At 41.7% G+C, this 19,449-nt stretch overlaps 1 protein-coding gene across 2 annotated transcripts in view; it reads right to left on the bottom strand.

Annotated features, from left to right (window-relative positions):
* dpm1 (dolichyl-phosphate mannosyltransferase subunit 1, catalytic) overlaps nt 1-19,449 on the bottom strand; it is a 104,397-nt gene that overhangs the window by 7,234 nt on the left and 77,714 nt on the right. For both annotated transcript variants that reach the window (XM_043710255.1, XM_043710256.1), the window contains exon 9: nt 18,231-18,345. In XM_043710255.1, coding sequence (XP_043566190.1) covers nt 18,231-18,345 — 115 coding nt within the window. The remainder of the gene's footprint in view (nt 1-18,230; nt 18,346-19,449) is intronic.

The raw sequence follows: 19,449 nt of genomic DNA, 5'->3' as shown, positions 1-19,449 counted from the left end.
TTGATTATGTTTTATTGAGATATGTCTCTTGATTAAACTTAAAAATATAAGCCAAAAGTATTCATTTAACCTAGAGCAGTGTTTTGTAGAGGAATACAACAGTGCCATTTTCTGGGTCTGTAGATTGAAAGAAGCAAAAATGGCCCTTAGTGGAGTGATGTGCTCTTGTTGTCAGATGTGGGAATTTAGGGAGAGTTTAGGCATTACTGAGGATTATATCTGCAATAAATGCTGTTGGTTGCGAATCCTATCAGATCGAATGGATCAGTTGGAGAAGCAGTGAGGAATTTATGAGAGCAAGGGAAAGTGATGGATGGCAGTTATAGGAAGGGGAGTAAGTCTCAGCTATAGTCATATAGATGGGTTAACTCCAGGAAAGCGCAGGAGTCTTCTGTGGCTATCCCCATTTCAAACAAGTATGCTATTTTGGAAAATGTTGGGGTGATGGATTCTCAGGGGAACATAGCATGAACACCAAGTTTCTGTTCTTGAGATTGGCTCTAATGTAATGACAGGTACATTGGGTTCCAAGCAAATCGATTGTCTTGGGGACTCTCTAGTCCGAGGCACAGACAGATGTTTCTGTGGCCACCAGCGAAAATTCAGAATGGCATGTTGCTTCCCTGGTGCCAGGATCAAGGATGTCTCAGGGTGCAGAATGTTCTCATGGGGGAAGAGGGGCCAGCAGGACATCATTCTACACATTGGAACCAATGACAAAGGAAGGGAACAGGTTGAGATTCTGAAGGGAGATTACAGAGAGTTAGGCAGGAATTTAAAAAGGAGGTCCTCGAGAGCAGCAATATCTGGATTATTCCCAGTGCTACGAGTTAGTGAGGATGGGAATAGGACAATAGAGCAGATGAATGCATGGCTGAGGAGCTGATGTATGGGAGAAGGATTCACATTTTTGGATCATTGGAATCTCTTCTGGGATAGAAGGGACCTGTACAAGAAGGACGGATTGCACCTGAAGAAGTGGAAGGGGACGAATATACTGGCAGGGAGCTTTACTAGAGCTGCTCAGGAGGATTTAGACTAGTAAATTGGTGGGGGCAGGGGGGACCCAGGGAGATAGTGAGGAAAGACTTCAATCTGAGACTGGTACAGTTGAGAACAAAGGCGAGTCAAACAGTCAGGGCAGGACCTGATCAGGTGTACCCTAGAACTGTGGGAAGCTAGAGAAGTGATTGCTGAGCCTCTTACTGAGGTATTTGTATCATCGATAGTCACAGGTGAGATGCCGGAAGACTGGAGATTAGCTAACGTGGTGCCACTATTTAAGAAAGACAGTAAGGACAAGCCAGGGAACTATAGACCAGTGAGCCTGATGTCGGTGGTGAGCAAGTTATTGGAGAGAATCCTGAGGGACAGGATGTACATGTATTTGGAAAGGCAAGGACTGATTAGGCATAGTCAACATGGCTTTGTGCCCGGGTCTCTGGCGCTGTGAGGCAGCAGTGCTAACCACTGTGCCACCGTGCCGCCCATTGTTGTTTTTCAGACTGGAGGCCTGTGACCAGTGGAGTGCCACAAGGATCTGTGCTGGGTTCTCTACTTTTCATTTTTTATAAAAATGATTTGGAATGTGAGCATAAGAGGTATAAGTTTGCAGATGACACCAAATTTGGAGATGTAGTGGGTAGCGAAGGAGGTTACCTCAGATTACAACGGGATCTTGATCAGATGCCAATGAACTGAGAAGTGGCAGATGGAGTTTAATTTAGATAAATGTGAGGTGCTGCATTTTGGGAAAGCAAATCTTAGCAGGACTTATACACTTAATGGTAAGGTCCTAGGGAGTGTTGCTGAACAAGAGACCTTGGAGTACAGGTTCATAGCTCCTTGAAAGTGGAGTTGCAGGTAGATAGGATAGTGAAGGCGGCGTTTGGTATGCTTTCCTTTATTGGTCAGAGTATTGAGTACAAGAATTGGGAGGTCATGTTGTGGCTGTACAGGACATTGGTTAGGCCACTGTTAGAATATTGCATGCAATTCTAGTCGCCTTCATATCAGAAAGATGTTGTGAAACTTGAAAGGGTTCAGAAAAGATTTACAAGGATGTTGCCAGGGTCGGAGGATGTGAGCTATAGGGAGAGGTTGAATAGGCTAGGGCTGTTTTCCCTGGAGCACCCGAGGTTGAGGGGTGACCTTATCGAGGTTTAAAAAATCTCGGGGGAGGGAGTGTGGGCGCAGGTTTTGCACTTCCTGCAATGGCAGGGCAAGGTGCTGGGAGGGGGTGGGCTGGTGGGGACCCGTGGATCTGATGAGGGAGTCACAGAGGGAATGGTCTCTCTGGAATGCTGATAAGGGTGGGGAGGGTAATATATACCTACTGTTAGGTTTTGTTTGCAGGTGGTGAAAGTGGCGGAGGATGGTGTGATGTGTACGGAGGTTGGTGGGATGGAAGGTGAGGACCAAATCACACCAAAGCATCTCTGCACCCTCCATATACTAAGTCTTCCACACAGCTTTGTGTTACTTGTAAATTTGGAGACATTAACTTTAGTCCCCTCATGTAAATCATTAACATATCCTATGGTTTGTTTCCTGTCTGTCACTCGCCCATTATCAATGAAATACACTTACCCTAATTCCATGCACTTTAAATTCACATGCAAAGCTCTCATGGCAGCCCTTATTGAATGCCTTCTAAAAGTCCAAGCAAACTACATCCATTAGATCCCAACTCCATAGCTTCGAAAAATTCGAATAGATTTGTCATGATTTTCCTTTTGTAAATCCTTGCTGACTCTGACCGATCCTGTCAGTGCTTTTCCGAGTCTCTGCTATTAAATCGTTTATATCAGATTCTAACAGTTTCTCCACTGTCAATTCCAATAACTGTCAATAACTAGCCTATACTAACGTATTTTCTCTCTACCTCTTTTTTTAAAATTTTGGAGTTACATTAGTTGCCCTCCAATCCATAGGAACTATTCCAGGATCTACAGAAATTTGAAAGATGACCACCAATGCATCCACAATTTCTGGGGCCACTTCCTTCAAAACTCGAGATGTACATTATCAAGCCCTGGAGATTTATTGGCTCTGTACCTTCCTCTCTAGCCCATGTTCGCCAACACGTTTCAGATATTATTTGTGTCCTCCTTTGTGAAGGCAGAACCATAGTTTGTATTTAATTGCTCTGACTCCTCTTTGTTATCAGTTATAACTTCCCCTGTTTCTGGTTGTAAGGGAACTACATTTGCTTTCACATACAATCTGTTGTGTGTTCCCTATAAGCTTATTCTCATACTCTATTTATCCCCTCTTCATTCCATTTTCCTCCTTTGCTGAATTCTAAACTGCTCCCACTACTCAGCCCTGTTGCTTTTTTGGCCAACTTATATAGCCCTTCCTCAAATCAAACACTCTCTAATTCCCTATTGAATCAACCTTGACTGTCATTTCCACGCAAGAGAAAACCATGAGGAACTGAAAGAAACCCTTGAACCACAGTGAAAAACAAACCAGTGATGAAAAAAAAAGCACAGTGATTGCATTGCTAAATCTCCCCCTGGAGTAGCATGACTACAAATCCTCTATACATCAGAATAGAATCGGAGATCTACAGCATAGAAAAAGGCCTTTCAATCCATCGCATCTGTGCAAGTCAAAAACAACTACTGATTCCCATATTCCAAAGCTTGGCCAAGAGCCTTGCATACCTTGGCCTCAAGTGAAATGTTATGGTGGTTTCTGTCTCTACAATCCTTACAGGCAATGAGTTCCAGATTCTCACCACCTGAGTGAAAAAGGTTTTCTTCTCATCTCCACTAAACTGTTTATTCGTTGTCTCAACATAGTTCATAGAAGACAGGTACAACAGGAACGTGACCAGCAAATTCCCTAGCATGAACCAGATAGCCAAAGATGTCCTCTTCAAATGTAGGCATTTTAAACAAAAGTTGAAGAATTGTGTAAACAAGTGTTGAAAATAAATGATAGCCATTGGAAAAAAGGAGTTGCACAGTCTGAGGAGAATCAGAGAGACTCTATTAAGCTTTGGAACGTGCTGGAGGATCAACATAATGTAAAAGTAAATTTTAGAATGCTTCATTTGAAGCTTATTTCTTTACAGACAACAGCAACAAGAATCAACTAATCGGTTCCTCAGTAGGTGCTTTGAGACTTTAAGGGTTGCAATGTCTTCCAAACTGATCTGTCAAAGCAGATGATGGAGCCAGTAGAAGACATTGGCGAGGGCACTTTTAGAATACTGCATACAATTCTGGTCGCCTTGCTAAGGATTTTGATAAACTTATAAAGGGTACAGAAAATAGTTTCAGGGTTTGAGTTATGAGGAGCGCCTGGATAAGCTGGAACCATTTTCTCCCCCTACAGTGTTGGAGGCTGAGCGGTGACCATATAGAAGTTTATAAAAATTGAGGACATACATACATCATAGAATATTACAGAGCAGTACAGGCCCTTCAGCCCTCGATGTTGCACTGATCTGTGAACCCATCTAACTTATACTATTCCATTTTCAACCTCCTGTCTATCCAATGACGATTTAAATGCCCTTAAAGTTGGCGGGTCTACTACTGTTGCAGGCAGGCCGTTCCACGCCCCTACTACTCTCTGCGTAAAGAAACTACCTTTGACATCTGTCCTAAATTTATCACCCCTCAAATGTAAAGCTACGTCCCCTCATGCCAGTCATCACCATCTGAGGAAAAAGGCTCTCAATGTCCACCCTATCTAACCCTCTATTAATCTTATATGTCTCAAATAAGTCACCTCTCAACTTCCTCTCTAATGAAAACAGCCTCAAGTGCCTCAGCCTTTCCTCCTAAGACCTTCCATCCATACCAGACAATTCCTAGTAAATCTCCTCTAAACCCTTTCCAAAGCTTCCTATAATGCGGTGACCAGAACAGTACGCAGTATTCCAAGTGCGGCCGCACCACAGTTTTGTACAGTTGCAGCATGACCTCATGGGTCCAAAATTCAATCCCTCTACTAATAAAAGCTAACACACTGTATGCCTTCTTAATAACCCTATCAGCCTGGGTGGCAACACTCAGAGATTTATGTACGTGGATACCAAGATCTTTCTGTTCATCTACACTACCAAGAATTCTACCATTAGACCTGTACTCTCATTACTGTTACTCCTTCCAAAGTGAATCACCTCACACTTTTCTGCATTAAACTCCATTTGCCATCTCTCAGTCTAGCTCTGCAGCTTATTGATGTCCCTCTGTAACCTACAACATCCTTCGGCACTATCTATACTCTACCGACTTCAGTGTCATCTGCAAATTTACTAACCCATCCTTCTTAGCCCTCATCCAAGTCATTTATTAAAATGGCAAACAGAAGTGGCCCCAAAACAGATCTATGTGGTACACCACTAATAACAGAACTCCAGGATGAGTATTTCCCATTAACCACCACCCTCTGTCTTCTTTCAGCTAACCAATTTCTGACCAAACTGCTAAATCACCCTCAATCCCATGCCTTTGTATTTTATGCAATAGCCTACTGTGGGGAACCTTATCAAGCCAAACGCCTTACTGAAATCCATATACACCACATCAACTGCTTTACCTTCATCCACCTGTTTGGTCACATTCTCAAAGAACTCAATAAAGGTTTGTGAGGCACAACCTACCCTTCACAAAACTGCAATGACTATCACGAATCAACTTATTCCTTTCTAGATAATTATAAATCCTATCTATTATAACCTTTTCCAACACTTTACCCACAGTCGAAGTGAGGCTCATTGGTCTATAATTACCAGAGTTGTCTTTACTCCCCTTCTTGAACAAGGGAACAACATTCGCTATCCTCCAATCTTCCTGCACTATTCCTGTAGACAATGACAACATAAAGATCAAAGCCAAAGGCTCAGCAATTTCCTCCCTAGCTTCTCAGAGAATCCTAGGATAAATCCCATCCGGCCCAGGGGACTTATTTTCACACTTTCCAGAACTGCTAACACCTCCTCCATGTGAACCTTACCCCACCTAGTCTAGTAGCCTGTATCTCAGTATTCTCAACAACATCGTCTTTTTTTAGTGTGCATACTGAAAAAAATTCATTTAGCGCTTCCCCTGTCTCCTCTGACTCCACGCACAACTTCCCACTACTATGCTTGATTGGCCCTAATCTTATTCTAGTCATTCTTTTATTCCTGATATACCTATAGAAAGCTTAGGGTTTTCCTTGATCCTTTCTGCCAACAACTTCTCATGTCCCCTCCTGGCTCTTCCTTGCCCTCTCTTTAGGTCTTTCCTGACTAACTTGTAACTCTCAAGCACCCTAACTGAGCCTTCACGTCTCATCTTAACATAAGCATTCTTCTTCCTCTTGACAAGAGCTTAAACTTCTTTAGAAAACCACGGCTCCCGCACTTGACAACTTCCTCCCTGCCTGATGGGTACATACTTATCAAGGACACCCAATAGCTGTTTCTTGAATAAGCTCCACAATTCAATGTGCCCATTCCCCTGCAGTTTCCTTCCCCATCCTATGCATCCTAAATCTTGCCTAATCACATCATAATTGCCTTTCCCCTACCTATAACTCTTGCCCTCCAGTATATAACTACCCCTTTCCATTGCTAAAGTAAATGTAATCAAACTGTGGTCACTATCGCCAACATGCTCATCTACCTCCAAATCTAACACCTGATAGATAAAGGTGAATAGCTACGGTCTTTTCCCCAGGATAAGGGAGTCCAAGACTGGAAGGTATAGGTTTAAAGTGGAGAGGCGAAAGGTTTAAAGGGGACCTGAGGGGCAACTTTTCCACACAGAAGATAGTGTGTGTATGGAATAAGTTTCCAGATGAAGTGGGAGAGGGAGGTACAATTACAATATTTAAAAGATATTTGGACAGGTACATGAATAGGAAAGGTTTAAAGTGATCTGGGCCAAACAAAGGCAAATGGGACTAGTTCGGTTTAGGATACCGGGTTGGCATGTACAAGTTGAACTGAAGTTTCAATGCTGTATGACGCTATGGTTGTAGCTTCAATGCCAATCATACCTTCTAAAAAGATCTGAGAGAAAAGATGATCACAATATTAGTATACAACCAAAAGACGCAGAACTTATGAAGCCATTGTAGCCAAACAACAAAACCTGCAAACATTAAATGCAGCTGTCAATACTGGCACATTAACGAGGACACAGAAAGTAAGTAAGTCGTGTGGTAAGTTTGGTCTGTTGCATCCTTTGTGGACCTGACTTATTCCACGACCTTGGCAAATCACGCAGTGTGAAAGGATAATGGGTACACATAAGCAGGAAATCTGGTTCCTGATGTGTGATCAGTGGCAGTAAGATACAATCAAACCAAAAGGTCATTTACCATTTTAACAGTAGCAATGGGGAGTATGCCAGAAACCAAAACAAACACAAGACTGGAGGCCAGCTAGAAGATAGAGTGGAAATTTCTTCAAATGGAAGAGGAAAATAGGCTTTCCACATTATGAATGTGACACATGAAATAATTACATTACATTATGGCTCAGTGGTTAGCACTGCTGCCTCACAGTGCCAGAGCCCGGGTTCGATTCCAATCTTGGGCGATTTTGTTTATGTGGAGTTTGCACATTCTCCCCCTGTCTGTGTGGGTTTCCTCTGGGCGCTCCGGCTTCCTCCCATGATCCAAAGATGTGCAGGTTAAGTGAATTGACCATGCTAAATTGCCCAGTGTTCAGGGACATGTAGGTTGGGTGCATTAGACAGGGGTCAACGTAGAGTGATAAGGTAAGGGAATGGGTCTGGGTGGGTAACTCTTCAGAAAGTCGGTGTAGACTTGTTGGGCCAAATGGCCTGTTACCACACTGCAGGGATTCTATGACTCAGAAACACATGGCCAAAGAAGTGTCTCGCACAAGCTTGCTTCCAAAATCAACACAGAAGTAACTGCGAACATCTTACCAGTTGTTTGAATCTCTGAAGGATATGTAATGGAATATTGGAAGTTAATGATACTTAATTTTGGCTCTATTAGGTTCTATGTATAATGGGTTACCTGTTCCTTTCATTGGGATATTTAATACTAAAATTTAGGTACGGAAAGCCATACATTGAAACCACAAGCTTTCAATCTTCAGACAGTTGAAGGAAACCTCAAGTATGTCCACAGCAGAGACAGTCTGATACTCAGTCTGTTCAGGACATCTGAAAAGATCATACCTGACAATGAGACGAGGAGAAAATAATGTCCATGTATACGAAATAAATCTTTTGCAATTTTAGACCACAGCTTTTTTTAATCTTATACATAACAAGGTTGAGTTCCATACTGTAACCCTGCTACTGCTGGTCTACTTGTAGCTCACTAGTCCACTGATAGGTTAGGATTGTAGTGGCACTATTTTTATGTAAAGAGTTCTCACAACTATTCTAATATACATGTATTTTTCACGTTTAAATGTAGGTTTAGTTAACTTCGTAAAAAGGGATGTTGTGACATCACCTCAAGAGGGAATTTGCTACGGTGCAAGTAACCAGGATGTAGAATCAGACCAATTGCCAGTGCAAGACCAGCTTGCAGCAGAACCTGCAAAGGAGTTGCAACTGTGTTTTCTTGCAAAGATAGCTGTTCAACCTTAATAATGAATTGGTCTGCAGAGCAATCTTGTAATACTTTAAAATGAACAGAACCTACATTTAGTTGTTAAGAGCTTGGTAAGTTTGTGTTAAGCAAAAATGGAACCATAACAATCCATCATTTAGATGGTGAAAAGCTGCAGCTCCAGTATAGAACCAACAGTATCACTCCCTGCTACTCAAAGAATACGCTTCTTTCTATTCTTGTTTGTAAGCAATTAAGAGAACATCAACTTTGAAGCAAAACAGTAGCATTATTAAAAGGCTTGATTTGGCATCTATTATGGATATGCAGGTACAGTTGTAAAATGGTCGAGGAGAAAGTGAGGACTGCAGATGCTGGAGATCAGAGCTGAAAATGTCTTGCTGGAAAAGCACAGCAGGTCAGGCAGCATCCAAGGAGCAGGAGAATCGACGTTTCAGGCATAAGCCCTTGAAGGGCTCATGCCCGAAACGTCGATTCTCCTGCTCCTTGGATGCTGCCTGACCTGCTGCACTTTTCCAGCAAGACATTTTCAGCTCTGATCTCCAGAATCTGCAGTCCTCACTTTCTCCTAGAAGATTGCGACCTTATAGAGGTCTATAAAATCATGAGGGGCATTGATAAACTGAACAGCAAGGGTTTTTTCCCCTGGGTAGGGGTGTTAAAAACTAAGGGATATATTTTTAAAGTGAGAGGAGGAAGTTTTAAAGGAGGACATGAGGAGCAACTTTTTTTATTGTGTATAGAATGAACTGCCAGAGGATATGGTAGATGCAGGTATAGTTATAACGTGTAAAAGACATTTGGATAGTACATGAATAGGGTGGGTTGTGGGGGATATGGGCCAAATGCTGACAAACGAGACTAGATTTATTTAGGATGGACGAGTTGGACCGAAGGATCTGTTTCCATGCTGTATAATTCTATGACTCTCAAACTTGCATTTTAACTTTCTATGATACATGTAAAGAGGTAATCCGGTCTCTCTGCATGTAAATATTTCTAGGTGTCTCACCATTTTTAATTTCTTCCCACCAAAGTAAATAACACTATTAATCAAACTCTATGAAAACTATGGCACTGCATAATCATGATTTTCTAATTATCCTGTTACCATGTCAGATAGTCAGTCTTAAAGCACAGAAAAAGACCCTTCAGTCCAACTCGTCAATGCCGATCAAGTTTCCCAAACTAAATAAGTCCCACTTGTCTGCATTTAGCCCATATCCATCTAAACCTTTCCTATTCCAATACTTGTCCAAATATCTTTTAGATGTTGTGAAACTGTACGTGTTTCTACGACTTCCTCTGGCAGTTCATTCCACATACAAACACCTACTGTGTGAAAAGATTGCTCCTCAGGCTCTTTATAAATCTCTCATCTAACTTTAAAAATATGCCCTGTAGTTTTGAACCCTCTTACCCTCAGGAAAAGACCTTTGCTATTCATGATTTGGAGAAGCTGGTGTTGGACTAGGGTGTACAAAGTTACAAATCACACAACACCAGGTTATAGTCCAACAGGTTTAATTGGAAGCACTAGCTTTCAGAGCAGCGCTCCGAAAACTAGTGCTTCCAATTAAACTTGTTGGACTATAACCTGGTCTTGTGAGATTTGTAACTTTGTTATTCACCTTATTTATGCTCCACATGATTTTATAAACCTCTGAAAGGTCACCCTCAACTCTGAAGCTCCAGTAGAAATCTTTAAGAATAGATTCTAATTTTTTGCATTAGACCATAAGATAGAGGAACAGGAATTAGGCCATTCGGCCCATCGAGACGGCTCTGCCATTTTATCATGGCCGATAGGTGTTTCAACCACATTTTCCCACTCTCTCCCCATAACCTTTGATCCCCTTGGCAATCAAAAACTTATCTATCTCGGTTTTAAATATACTCAGTGACCTGGCCTCCATAACCTTCTGTGGCAATGAATTCCACAGATTCACCACTCTCTGAAGAAGTTTCTCCTTATCTCCATTCTAAAAGGCTCTGCCCTCAGGTCCTTATCTCTCCTGCCAATGGAAACATCTTCCCAACATCCACTCTGTCCAGGCCATTCAGTATTCTGAATGTTTCAGTCAGATTCCCCCCTCATCCTTCTAAACTCCATTGAGTATAGTCCCAGAGGCCTCAAACATTCCTCCTATGTTAAGCCTTTCATTCCTGGGATCATTCTCGTGAACCTCCTCTGGACCCGCTCCAGGACCAATACGTCTTTCCTGAGGTATGAGGCCCAAAATTGCTCACAGTACTCTAAATGTGGTCTGACCAAAGCCAGATCCCTGCTTTTATATTCTCGTCCTCTCGAGATGAATGACAATACTATATTTGCCTTCCTAACTACCAATTCGACCTGCAAGTTTACCTAAGAAAAATCTGGACAAGGCCTCTCAAGTCCCTTTGCATTTCAGATTTTTGAATTCCCCCCCCATTTAGAAATAGTCCATGCCTCTATTCTTCCTACTAAAGTGCATGACCTCACTCTTTTCCATGCTGTCGTCCATCTACCACTTCTTAACCCACACTCCTAACTTGTCCAAATCCTTCTGCAGCCTCCCCGTCTCCTCAATGCTACCTGTCCCTCTACCTATCTTTGTATCATCTGCAAACTTAACCAGAATGCCCTCAATTCCTGTCTCCAGATCATTAATGTTGAAAGTGAAAAATTGTTGGGGGGGGAGAAAGAGGTCACATTAGCGATTTTCCAGTCCTCTGGAACTCTCCCTGACTCCAGTGATACCAGAAAGATGACTACTGAAGCCTCCACTCTCTCTTCAGCTATCTCCTTCAGAACTCCAGGACATAGCCCATCTGGGCCAGGTGATTTGTCCACTTTCAAACCTTTCAGTTTTTCTAGCACCTTGTTGATGGTCATGTATTCATCTCTGCTCCCCACCCCCCAACTTTCTTGAATTTTTGGGATATTACTCGTGATATCCATTGTGAAGACTGACGCAAGGTACTTATTCAGTTCCTCAGCCATTTCTTTGTTCCCATTACTACTTCTCCAGAATCATTTTCCATGGGTCCAATGGCTACTTTTGCCCTTTATGTACCTGAAGAAACTCTTGCGATCTTTCCTAATATTACTAACTAGCTTACCTTCATATTTAATCTTCTCCCTCCTTATTTATCTCTTTGTTGTCCTCTGTTGGTCTTTGTAGGCTTCCCGATCCTCTGGCTTCCCTCAGCCCTTCACCACATTAGATGCTTTCTCTTTTGCATTTATGCTGTCCCCGAATACCCTGGTCAACCATGACGGCCTCATCCTCCTTTAGTATGCCTCTTTTTCCTCTGGATGAATTTTTAATGTGTAGCGCAAATTACTCCCAGAAATTCCTGCCATTGCTGTTCCACTATTTTTCCCAGGCTCCTCTCCCAGTCAATTCTGGTCAGCTCCTCCCTCATGCCTCGGTCATTGCCTTTTAATCAACTGTAATATCATTACATCTGATTCCACTTTCTCCCCCTCAAACTACAGGGTAACTTCTAGGAGGGGCACGAATAGGATAAATAGACAAAGTCTTCCCCTGGGGTGGGGAATTCCAGAACTCGGCATAAGTTTAAGATGAGGGGGAAAAGATTTAAATGGGACCTAAGAAGCAACATTTTCACACAAAGGGTGGTGTGTGTATGGGACGAGCTGCCAGAGGAAGTGATGGAGACTGGTACAATTACAACTTTTTAAAAGACATCTGGATGAGTATATGAATAGGAAAGGTTTAGAGGGATATGGGACAAGTACTGGAAAATGGGACTAGATTAATTTAGAACATCTGGTCAGCATGGATAAGTTGGATGTACGTTACTCTATATTATGGTTACGGTCTCCTCAGGATTGCTTTACCTTAAGCTCCCTGATCAAGTCTGCCTGATTGCACAACACTAAATCCAGTATTGTCTGTTGTAGACATTCCACAAATTCCTTTTCTTGTGATCCACTACCAACCTGGTTTTCCCAGTTCACCTGCACATTGAAATATCCAATGATCTCTGTAACCTTGCCTTTCTTACACATCTTTTATCTTTCCTGGCATAATTTATGCCCTAAACATGACAACTGTTTGGAGGCCTGTAGATAACTCCCATTATGGTTTTCTTCCCTTTGTAGTTCCTCAACTTGAGCTAAACAGATTCTACATCATCTGTTCCTAGTTCGTCCATTGCTATTGATTTAATTTCTACTATGGTTAGGCTAACTAGCCTATTATTTTCAACGTTCCCTCTTCCTTCATTCCTTCCAGTCCTTAGGAATGCTAGATGATCAAAACCAACTCATTACTGGCTTTCTCTGTAGCGACCTTTTTTCAAAACTCCCAGATACAGGTTGTTAAATCTGGGAGATTTGTTACTACTTCATCCTAATCGTTTTTCCAGACTACTTCTTCACTGACACTAATTCCATACAGGTCCTCATTCTTGACTGATACTTGGTTCCTCGCTAATTCATAGTAATCCCTACAGTGTGGAAACAGGCCATTTGGCCCAACAGTTCCACACAGTCTCCAAAGAATATTCTGGCACATTTTTTGTGCTGTCAACCATGAAGGCAGATAGAGTCACAGTGATGTACAGAATGGAAACACATCCTTCGGTCCAACCCGTCCATGCCGACCAGATATCCCAACCCAATCTAGTCCCACCTGCCAGCACCCGGCCCATATCACTTCAAACCCTTCCTATTCATATACCCATCCAAATGCCTTTTAAATGTTGTAATTGTACCAGCCTCCACCAATTCCCCTGACAGCTCATTCCATACACGTACCACCCTCTGCGTGAAAAAGTTGCCTCTTAGGTCTCTTATATCTTTCCCCTCTCACCCTAAACCTATGCCCTCTAGTTCTGGGCTTCCAGACCCCAGGGAAAAGACTGTCTATTTATCCTATCCATGCCCCTCATAACTTTGTAAACCTCTATAAGGTCACCCCTCAGCCTCTAACACTCCAGGGAAAACAGCCCCAGCCTGTTCAGCCTCTCCCGATAGCTCAAGTCCTCCAACCCTGGCAACATCTTTGTAAATCTTTTCTGAACCCTTTCAAGTTTCACAACATCTTTCCGATAGGAAGGAGACCAGAATTGCACACAATATTCTAACAGTGGCCCAACCAATGTCCTATACAGCCGCAACATGACCTCCCAACCCATGTACTCAATACTCTGACCAATAAAAGAAAGCATACCAAATGCCTTCTTCACTATCCTATCTACCTGCGACTCCACTTTCAAGGAGCCATGAACCTGCACTCCAAGATCTCTTTGTTCAGCAACACTCCCTGGGACCTTACCATTAAAGGTGTATAAGTCCTGCAAAGATTTGCTTTCCCAAAATGCAGCACCTCGCATTTATCGGAATTAAACTCCATCTGCCACTTCTCAGCCCATTGGCCCATCTGGTCAAGATCCCGTTGTAATCTAGGTAACCCTCTTCGCTGTCCACTACACTTCCAATTTTGGTGTCATCTGCAAACTTACTAACTGTACCTCTTATGCTCACATCCAAATCATTTATGTAAATCACATAAAGTAGAGGAACCAGCACTGATCCTGGTCACAGGCCTGAAGTCTGAAAAACAACCCTCCACCACCACCCTCTGTCTTCTACCTTTGAGCCAGGTCTGTATCCAAATGGCTAGTTCTCCCTTTATTCCGTGAGATCTAACCTTGCTAATCAATCTCCCATGGGGAACCTTGTTGAACGCCTTACTGAAGTTCATACAGATCACATCTACCGCTCTGCCCTCATCAATCCTCTTTGTTACTTCCTCAAACAACTTAATCAAGTTTGTGAAACATGATTTCCCACGCACAAAGCCAAGTTGACTATCCCTAATCATAGAGTCATAGAGATGTACAGCAGTCCTTGCCTTTCCAAATACATGTATATCCTGTCCTTCAGGATTCCCTCCAACAACTTGCCCACCACCAATGTCAGGTTCACTGGTTCCCTGGCTTGTCCTTACCACACTTCTTAAACAGTGGATCCATGTTAGCCAACCTCCAGTCTTCCAGCAGCTCACCTGTGACTATCAATTATACAAATATCTCAGCAAGAGGCCCAGCAATTACTTCTCTAGTTTCCCACAGACTCTAGAGTGCACTTGATCAGGTCCTGGGGATTCATCCACCTTTACCCTTATCAAGACATCCAGCACTTCCTCCTCTGTAATATGGACATTCTGCAAGATATCACCATCCACTTCCCTACAGTCTATTTCTTCCATATCCTTTTCCACAGTAAATACAGATGCTTAGGACTGGACTTAGTCCTGGGGTTGGGACACCAATGTAGGGTATCTGGGTCTCTTCAACACATGTCAATACTTGATCCCAGATGCAATCTTTGATGATTTGGGACCATGCTCACTACTTCTCCATCACGTTTCAGGATCGACAGAATAGCCTTGATGGTGCATGATGATATTTCCACTCCTGAATTGGCATGCTTCAATCTAGCTAGGAAGTGGAAACAAATCAGCAAGCAAGCAAGCATGCCAGCTAGTGGTGAGAAATTACAGGTCTGCTTGCCTCCCCCACGGTTTAAGGATTCAGCCCCAAATACTGTTTTAATGTCATTTCAGTATTCCCCATTATATTTTCATCTATTTCGGTCTCTAATAGGCCACATTTATTTTCACTAATTTCTTCCCAAATACATACTCTTAGTAATATTGCAAACTGATTTTGGGGCCTCATGATCCCTTATTCTCATCGTCCTTTCTCTTTCCTCATCAATTTTTTTGATCTTCCTTAGTTTTCCAAAATCCTCCAAATGCTCAGATGTTGGAAATATTATAATTATATTCCTTTAATAAAATACTATCCTTAACTCTTCTTGTCAATCACAAATGGTACTTTGTGCCTCAGAAGAAACATACATTTGTTACAAATGATGATTAATTCTTTAGTTGCTGTCCATTTCTTTTTTAAAGTCATATCCTTAAATGTTGTTTATCAATCTACCTTCAACTTGTCCATCATACCTGTATTTTTTACTGTGTTTAGATTTAAGACCCTTAGTTTGAATTTATCAAATTGCTTTCAAACTCAATATCTCATTCTGCTGTATTATGGCTTACCACAGTTTTTAATTAACCCTTTCTCACTGGATCCAAGATAGCCAGTTCCTAAGTTTGTTTCTTGACATGTTATCTTAAAAAATGTGATATACATTCTATGAACTCATCCTCCACACGGCAAATTTGGTGTGTTCAGTTGGTGACAATTATATGCTCCTATTATTACTGTATCTTTATTGAGTTGCATAGCATGGAAACAGATCATTCAGTCCAACTGGTCCACAGTGACCATGTTCCAAAACTAAACCAGCCCCATTTCACTGCGTTTGGCCCATACCCTTCCAAAACTTTCAAGTTAAACAACATCTATTTTACAGCAGGGAGACCAGAATTGAACACAGTATTCTGATAGTGGCCTCACCAATGTCCAGTACAGCTGCAACATGACATCCCAACTCCTATACTCAATGCACTGCCCAGTGAAGGTAAGCATGCCAATCAACTTCTTCACCACCCTATCTACTTGTGACTCCAACCTCAAGGAAATATGCACCTGCACCCCTAGGTCTCATTGTTCGACAACACTCCCCAGGACCCTACTGTTAAATGTAGAAGTCCTGCCCTGGTTTGCTATAACAAAATGCAACACCTCACATTTATCGAATTAAACTCCTTAATCCATTAGCCCATGTGATGTATTGAGGTAACCTTCTTCATTGCCCATTACATCAATTTTAGTGTCATCTGCAAACTTACTAATCATAATTCCTATATTCACATCTAAATAGTTTATGTAAATGACAAAAAGCAATAGACCCAGCAGTGATACATGTGACACACTGCTTGAGACAGGCCTCCAAACCAATAAACAACTTTTTACCACCACCTTCTCCCACCTTGAAGCTAATTTGATATCCAACTAGATAGCTCCCCCTGCATTCCACGTGATCTAATCTATAATCAGTCTATCATGCAGAATCTTGTTAAATGCCTTGAAGTCCATGTAGATAACGTTCACCATTCAGCCTTCAATCTTTGTCACTTCTTCAAAAAACTCAATCAAGTTAATGCAACTTGATTTCCCATGCACAAAGCCAAGTTTCCTATCCCTAATCAGCCCTTGCCTTTCTAGATGCAAGTAAATCCCATCCCTCAGAATGCCCTCAAACAATTTACTCACCACCAACGTCAAGCTCACTGGTCTATGGTCTTCCTGGCTTTTCCTCACAGCCTTTCTTAAATAATGGCACTATATTAGCCACACTCCAGTCTTTTCGGCACCTCAGCTGTGGATATCGATGATACAAATAGTTCAAGCAAGGAGTCCAGCAATGTCTTCCGTAGCTTCCCACAAAGTTCTGGGATATACCTGATCAGGTCCAGGGGATTTGTCCAACTTTGTGTTTTAAGACCTCAAGATCTCCTCTTCAGTGATACAGATGCTTTTCAAGACATCACTATTTACATCCCCAAGGTCCCTAGTTTCCATGTCCTTCTCCACAGTAAATACTGACACAAAATATTTGCTTCGTATCTCACCCATCTCCTCTGGTTCCACACATAGATGGCCTACGTGTCCCTATTCTCTCACTAGATAGTGTTTTGCCCTTAATCTCTTTGAATTCTCCTTAACCCTATTTGCCAAAGCTATTTCATGTTTCCTTTTTGCAATCTAGATTTCCCTCTTAAGTATTCTCCTATTGCCCTTACACTCTTCTACGGATTCACTCCATCCAGCTGCCTATATCTGACATATGCCTCCTCCTTGACCACAGCCTCACAGTTTTTATTTTGACATCTAGCATTCCCTAAACCTACCAGCCTTGCCCTTCACATTCACAAGAACATACATCTCTGAACTCTCGTTATCTCATTTTTGAAGGTCTCCTACTTCCTAACCATCCTTTTATCTGTGAAAGGTCCCTGCCTAAAACCATCAAAACTGGCCTTACTCCAATTCAGAACTTTGAACTTTAGATCACGTTTATCCTTTCCCATAACTATTTTAAAACTAATAAGAATTATGATCACTTGTACAAAAGTGCTTCCTCACTGAATCCCAAAAGAAGGTCAAGTTTTGCTCCTTCTCTAGGAGGTACATCCATATATTTTCTTGTACAAACTTAACATGGAATGAACATGGCATGTTTACTAGGTATTCAAGTATATAAAGTAAAGAAGTCTTAATACAGGCAGCATTGTGATGACCACATCTGCAGTGCGTGACATACTTTCCTTACAGGTAGTGCAACAAAGATTCACTAAACTAGTTTTTCAGATTAGGATGTTCTACTAATCTTAATTTTTTTTCTACTTAAGTGTTGACATGCACAGTGTGTGTATTCAGTTTACCATTTAATTGTCTAGGAAAGAAAACCATTATTATTATCCTGTACATCTTATGTATGACAGCATTAAAAACAAATCTGTAACAGTAAAAAAAGTACACTGTCCTGTATTTAATCTTTTGAAGTCTATACAGTAAACATACAATGAAACAATAATTATCATTAAGCTTTTCTCAAAAAAAACTTTAACTTAGTTATGACATTATGTTCCATACCCGTGATACATTTTGTAATGGAGAACAACTGATTCTCAGAAATTCAATTTTAGATTTATTTTGTAGAGATCATTTCATACCTCCCCAATACTGTAATCCAGCTGGCGAGCCCTAACGATCATCTCCATTTGAAAGACGTATCCTTTCGATACACACTTTTCAACCAGTTTCTGCAGTACTTCTTTTTTGTATAACCTATGGATAGAAATACATCATAATACATTTAAATGCATGACTCTAAGCAGATATTGGAGACAGGTAAGCAATTAAGATATACAATCGCATTTCCAATAGTTGCTAATCCAAAACTGCAAATACTATTACTGCAAAGTGCTGGTCCGCAGTGTGTATAGCTTTCATCTCTGGAAACAAAGATATTGAGGAGATTATTCATAAGAAATGCAGTGTATGACATTACAGAGCTCCACAGAGTACAAGTTCATTTTTTGATCTGTATTTCATGATAGTAGAGTTGGTCTCAGCTCAGGAAGGGACAGGATACTGCAGCGCTCCCCTGACGAGAAACGTGAGGGAGAGAAATCTGACAGGGGCTACTCCTGTAATTCCTTGCCACTGATTTCCTGCTGAAAAGTGTTTAACCTTCATGAGGAGGGTAGGATTATGTAGAATCAGCTACAATGGTGTGTTTTCAATTAGAACTTCAAAAAAAATGAAAGCAAGTACAGGAACAATTTGGGATTCATGGGATATAGAATAGTATATAATAAGAATGGACCGTTCCACCTATGGCATTGTACTGAACATGTCGTCAAATTAATCTAACCCCTTCTGCCTGGCCTTGGTCCATAGCCCCCATTCTATGCATATTCATGTCTTTATCTAAAAGCTCCTTAAACGCTTCTATTGTATCTGCCTCTGCCACCACCCCTGGCAGCGCATTCCAGACACCTAACACACACTTTACAAAAACACTTGCACCTCTCATCTCCCATGAACTCCTCCCAGATTAGACATTTCAACTCTGGGATAAAAATTCTGACCTTCAAACCTATTTTTGCATCTCAGTTTTATAGACTTGTATCAAGTCTCCCCTCAGCCTCACACCTTCCAGAGAAAACGACCCTAGGTTTTTCTAAAGTCTTCTTATAACTCGTATCATCTAATCCAGTTCCATCCTGGTAAACCTCTTCTGCACTCTCTCCAAATCCTTCCTGTAATGTGGCAACCAGAACTGAATGCAGTACTCTAAGTGCAACCGAACCTAATTTGTGGGTGGCATGGTGGCACAGTGGTTAGCACTGCTGCCTCACAACGCCAGAGACCTGGGTTCAATTCCCG

This window comes from Chiloscyllium plagiosum, chromosome 20 (genome assembly GCF_004010195.1).
Source record: "Chiloscyllium plagiosum isolate BGI_BamShark_2017 chromosome 20, ASM401019v2, whole genome shotgun sequence".
In the NCBI taxonomy this organism is placed as follows: domain Eukaryota; kingdom Metazoa; phylum Chordata; class Chondrichthyes; order Orectolobiformes; family Hemiscylliidae; genus Chiloscyllium; species Chiloscyllium plagiosum.
This window is presented reverse-complemented; position numbering and strand designations above follow the sequence as displayed.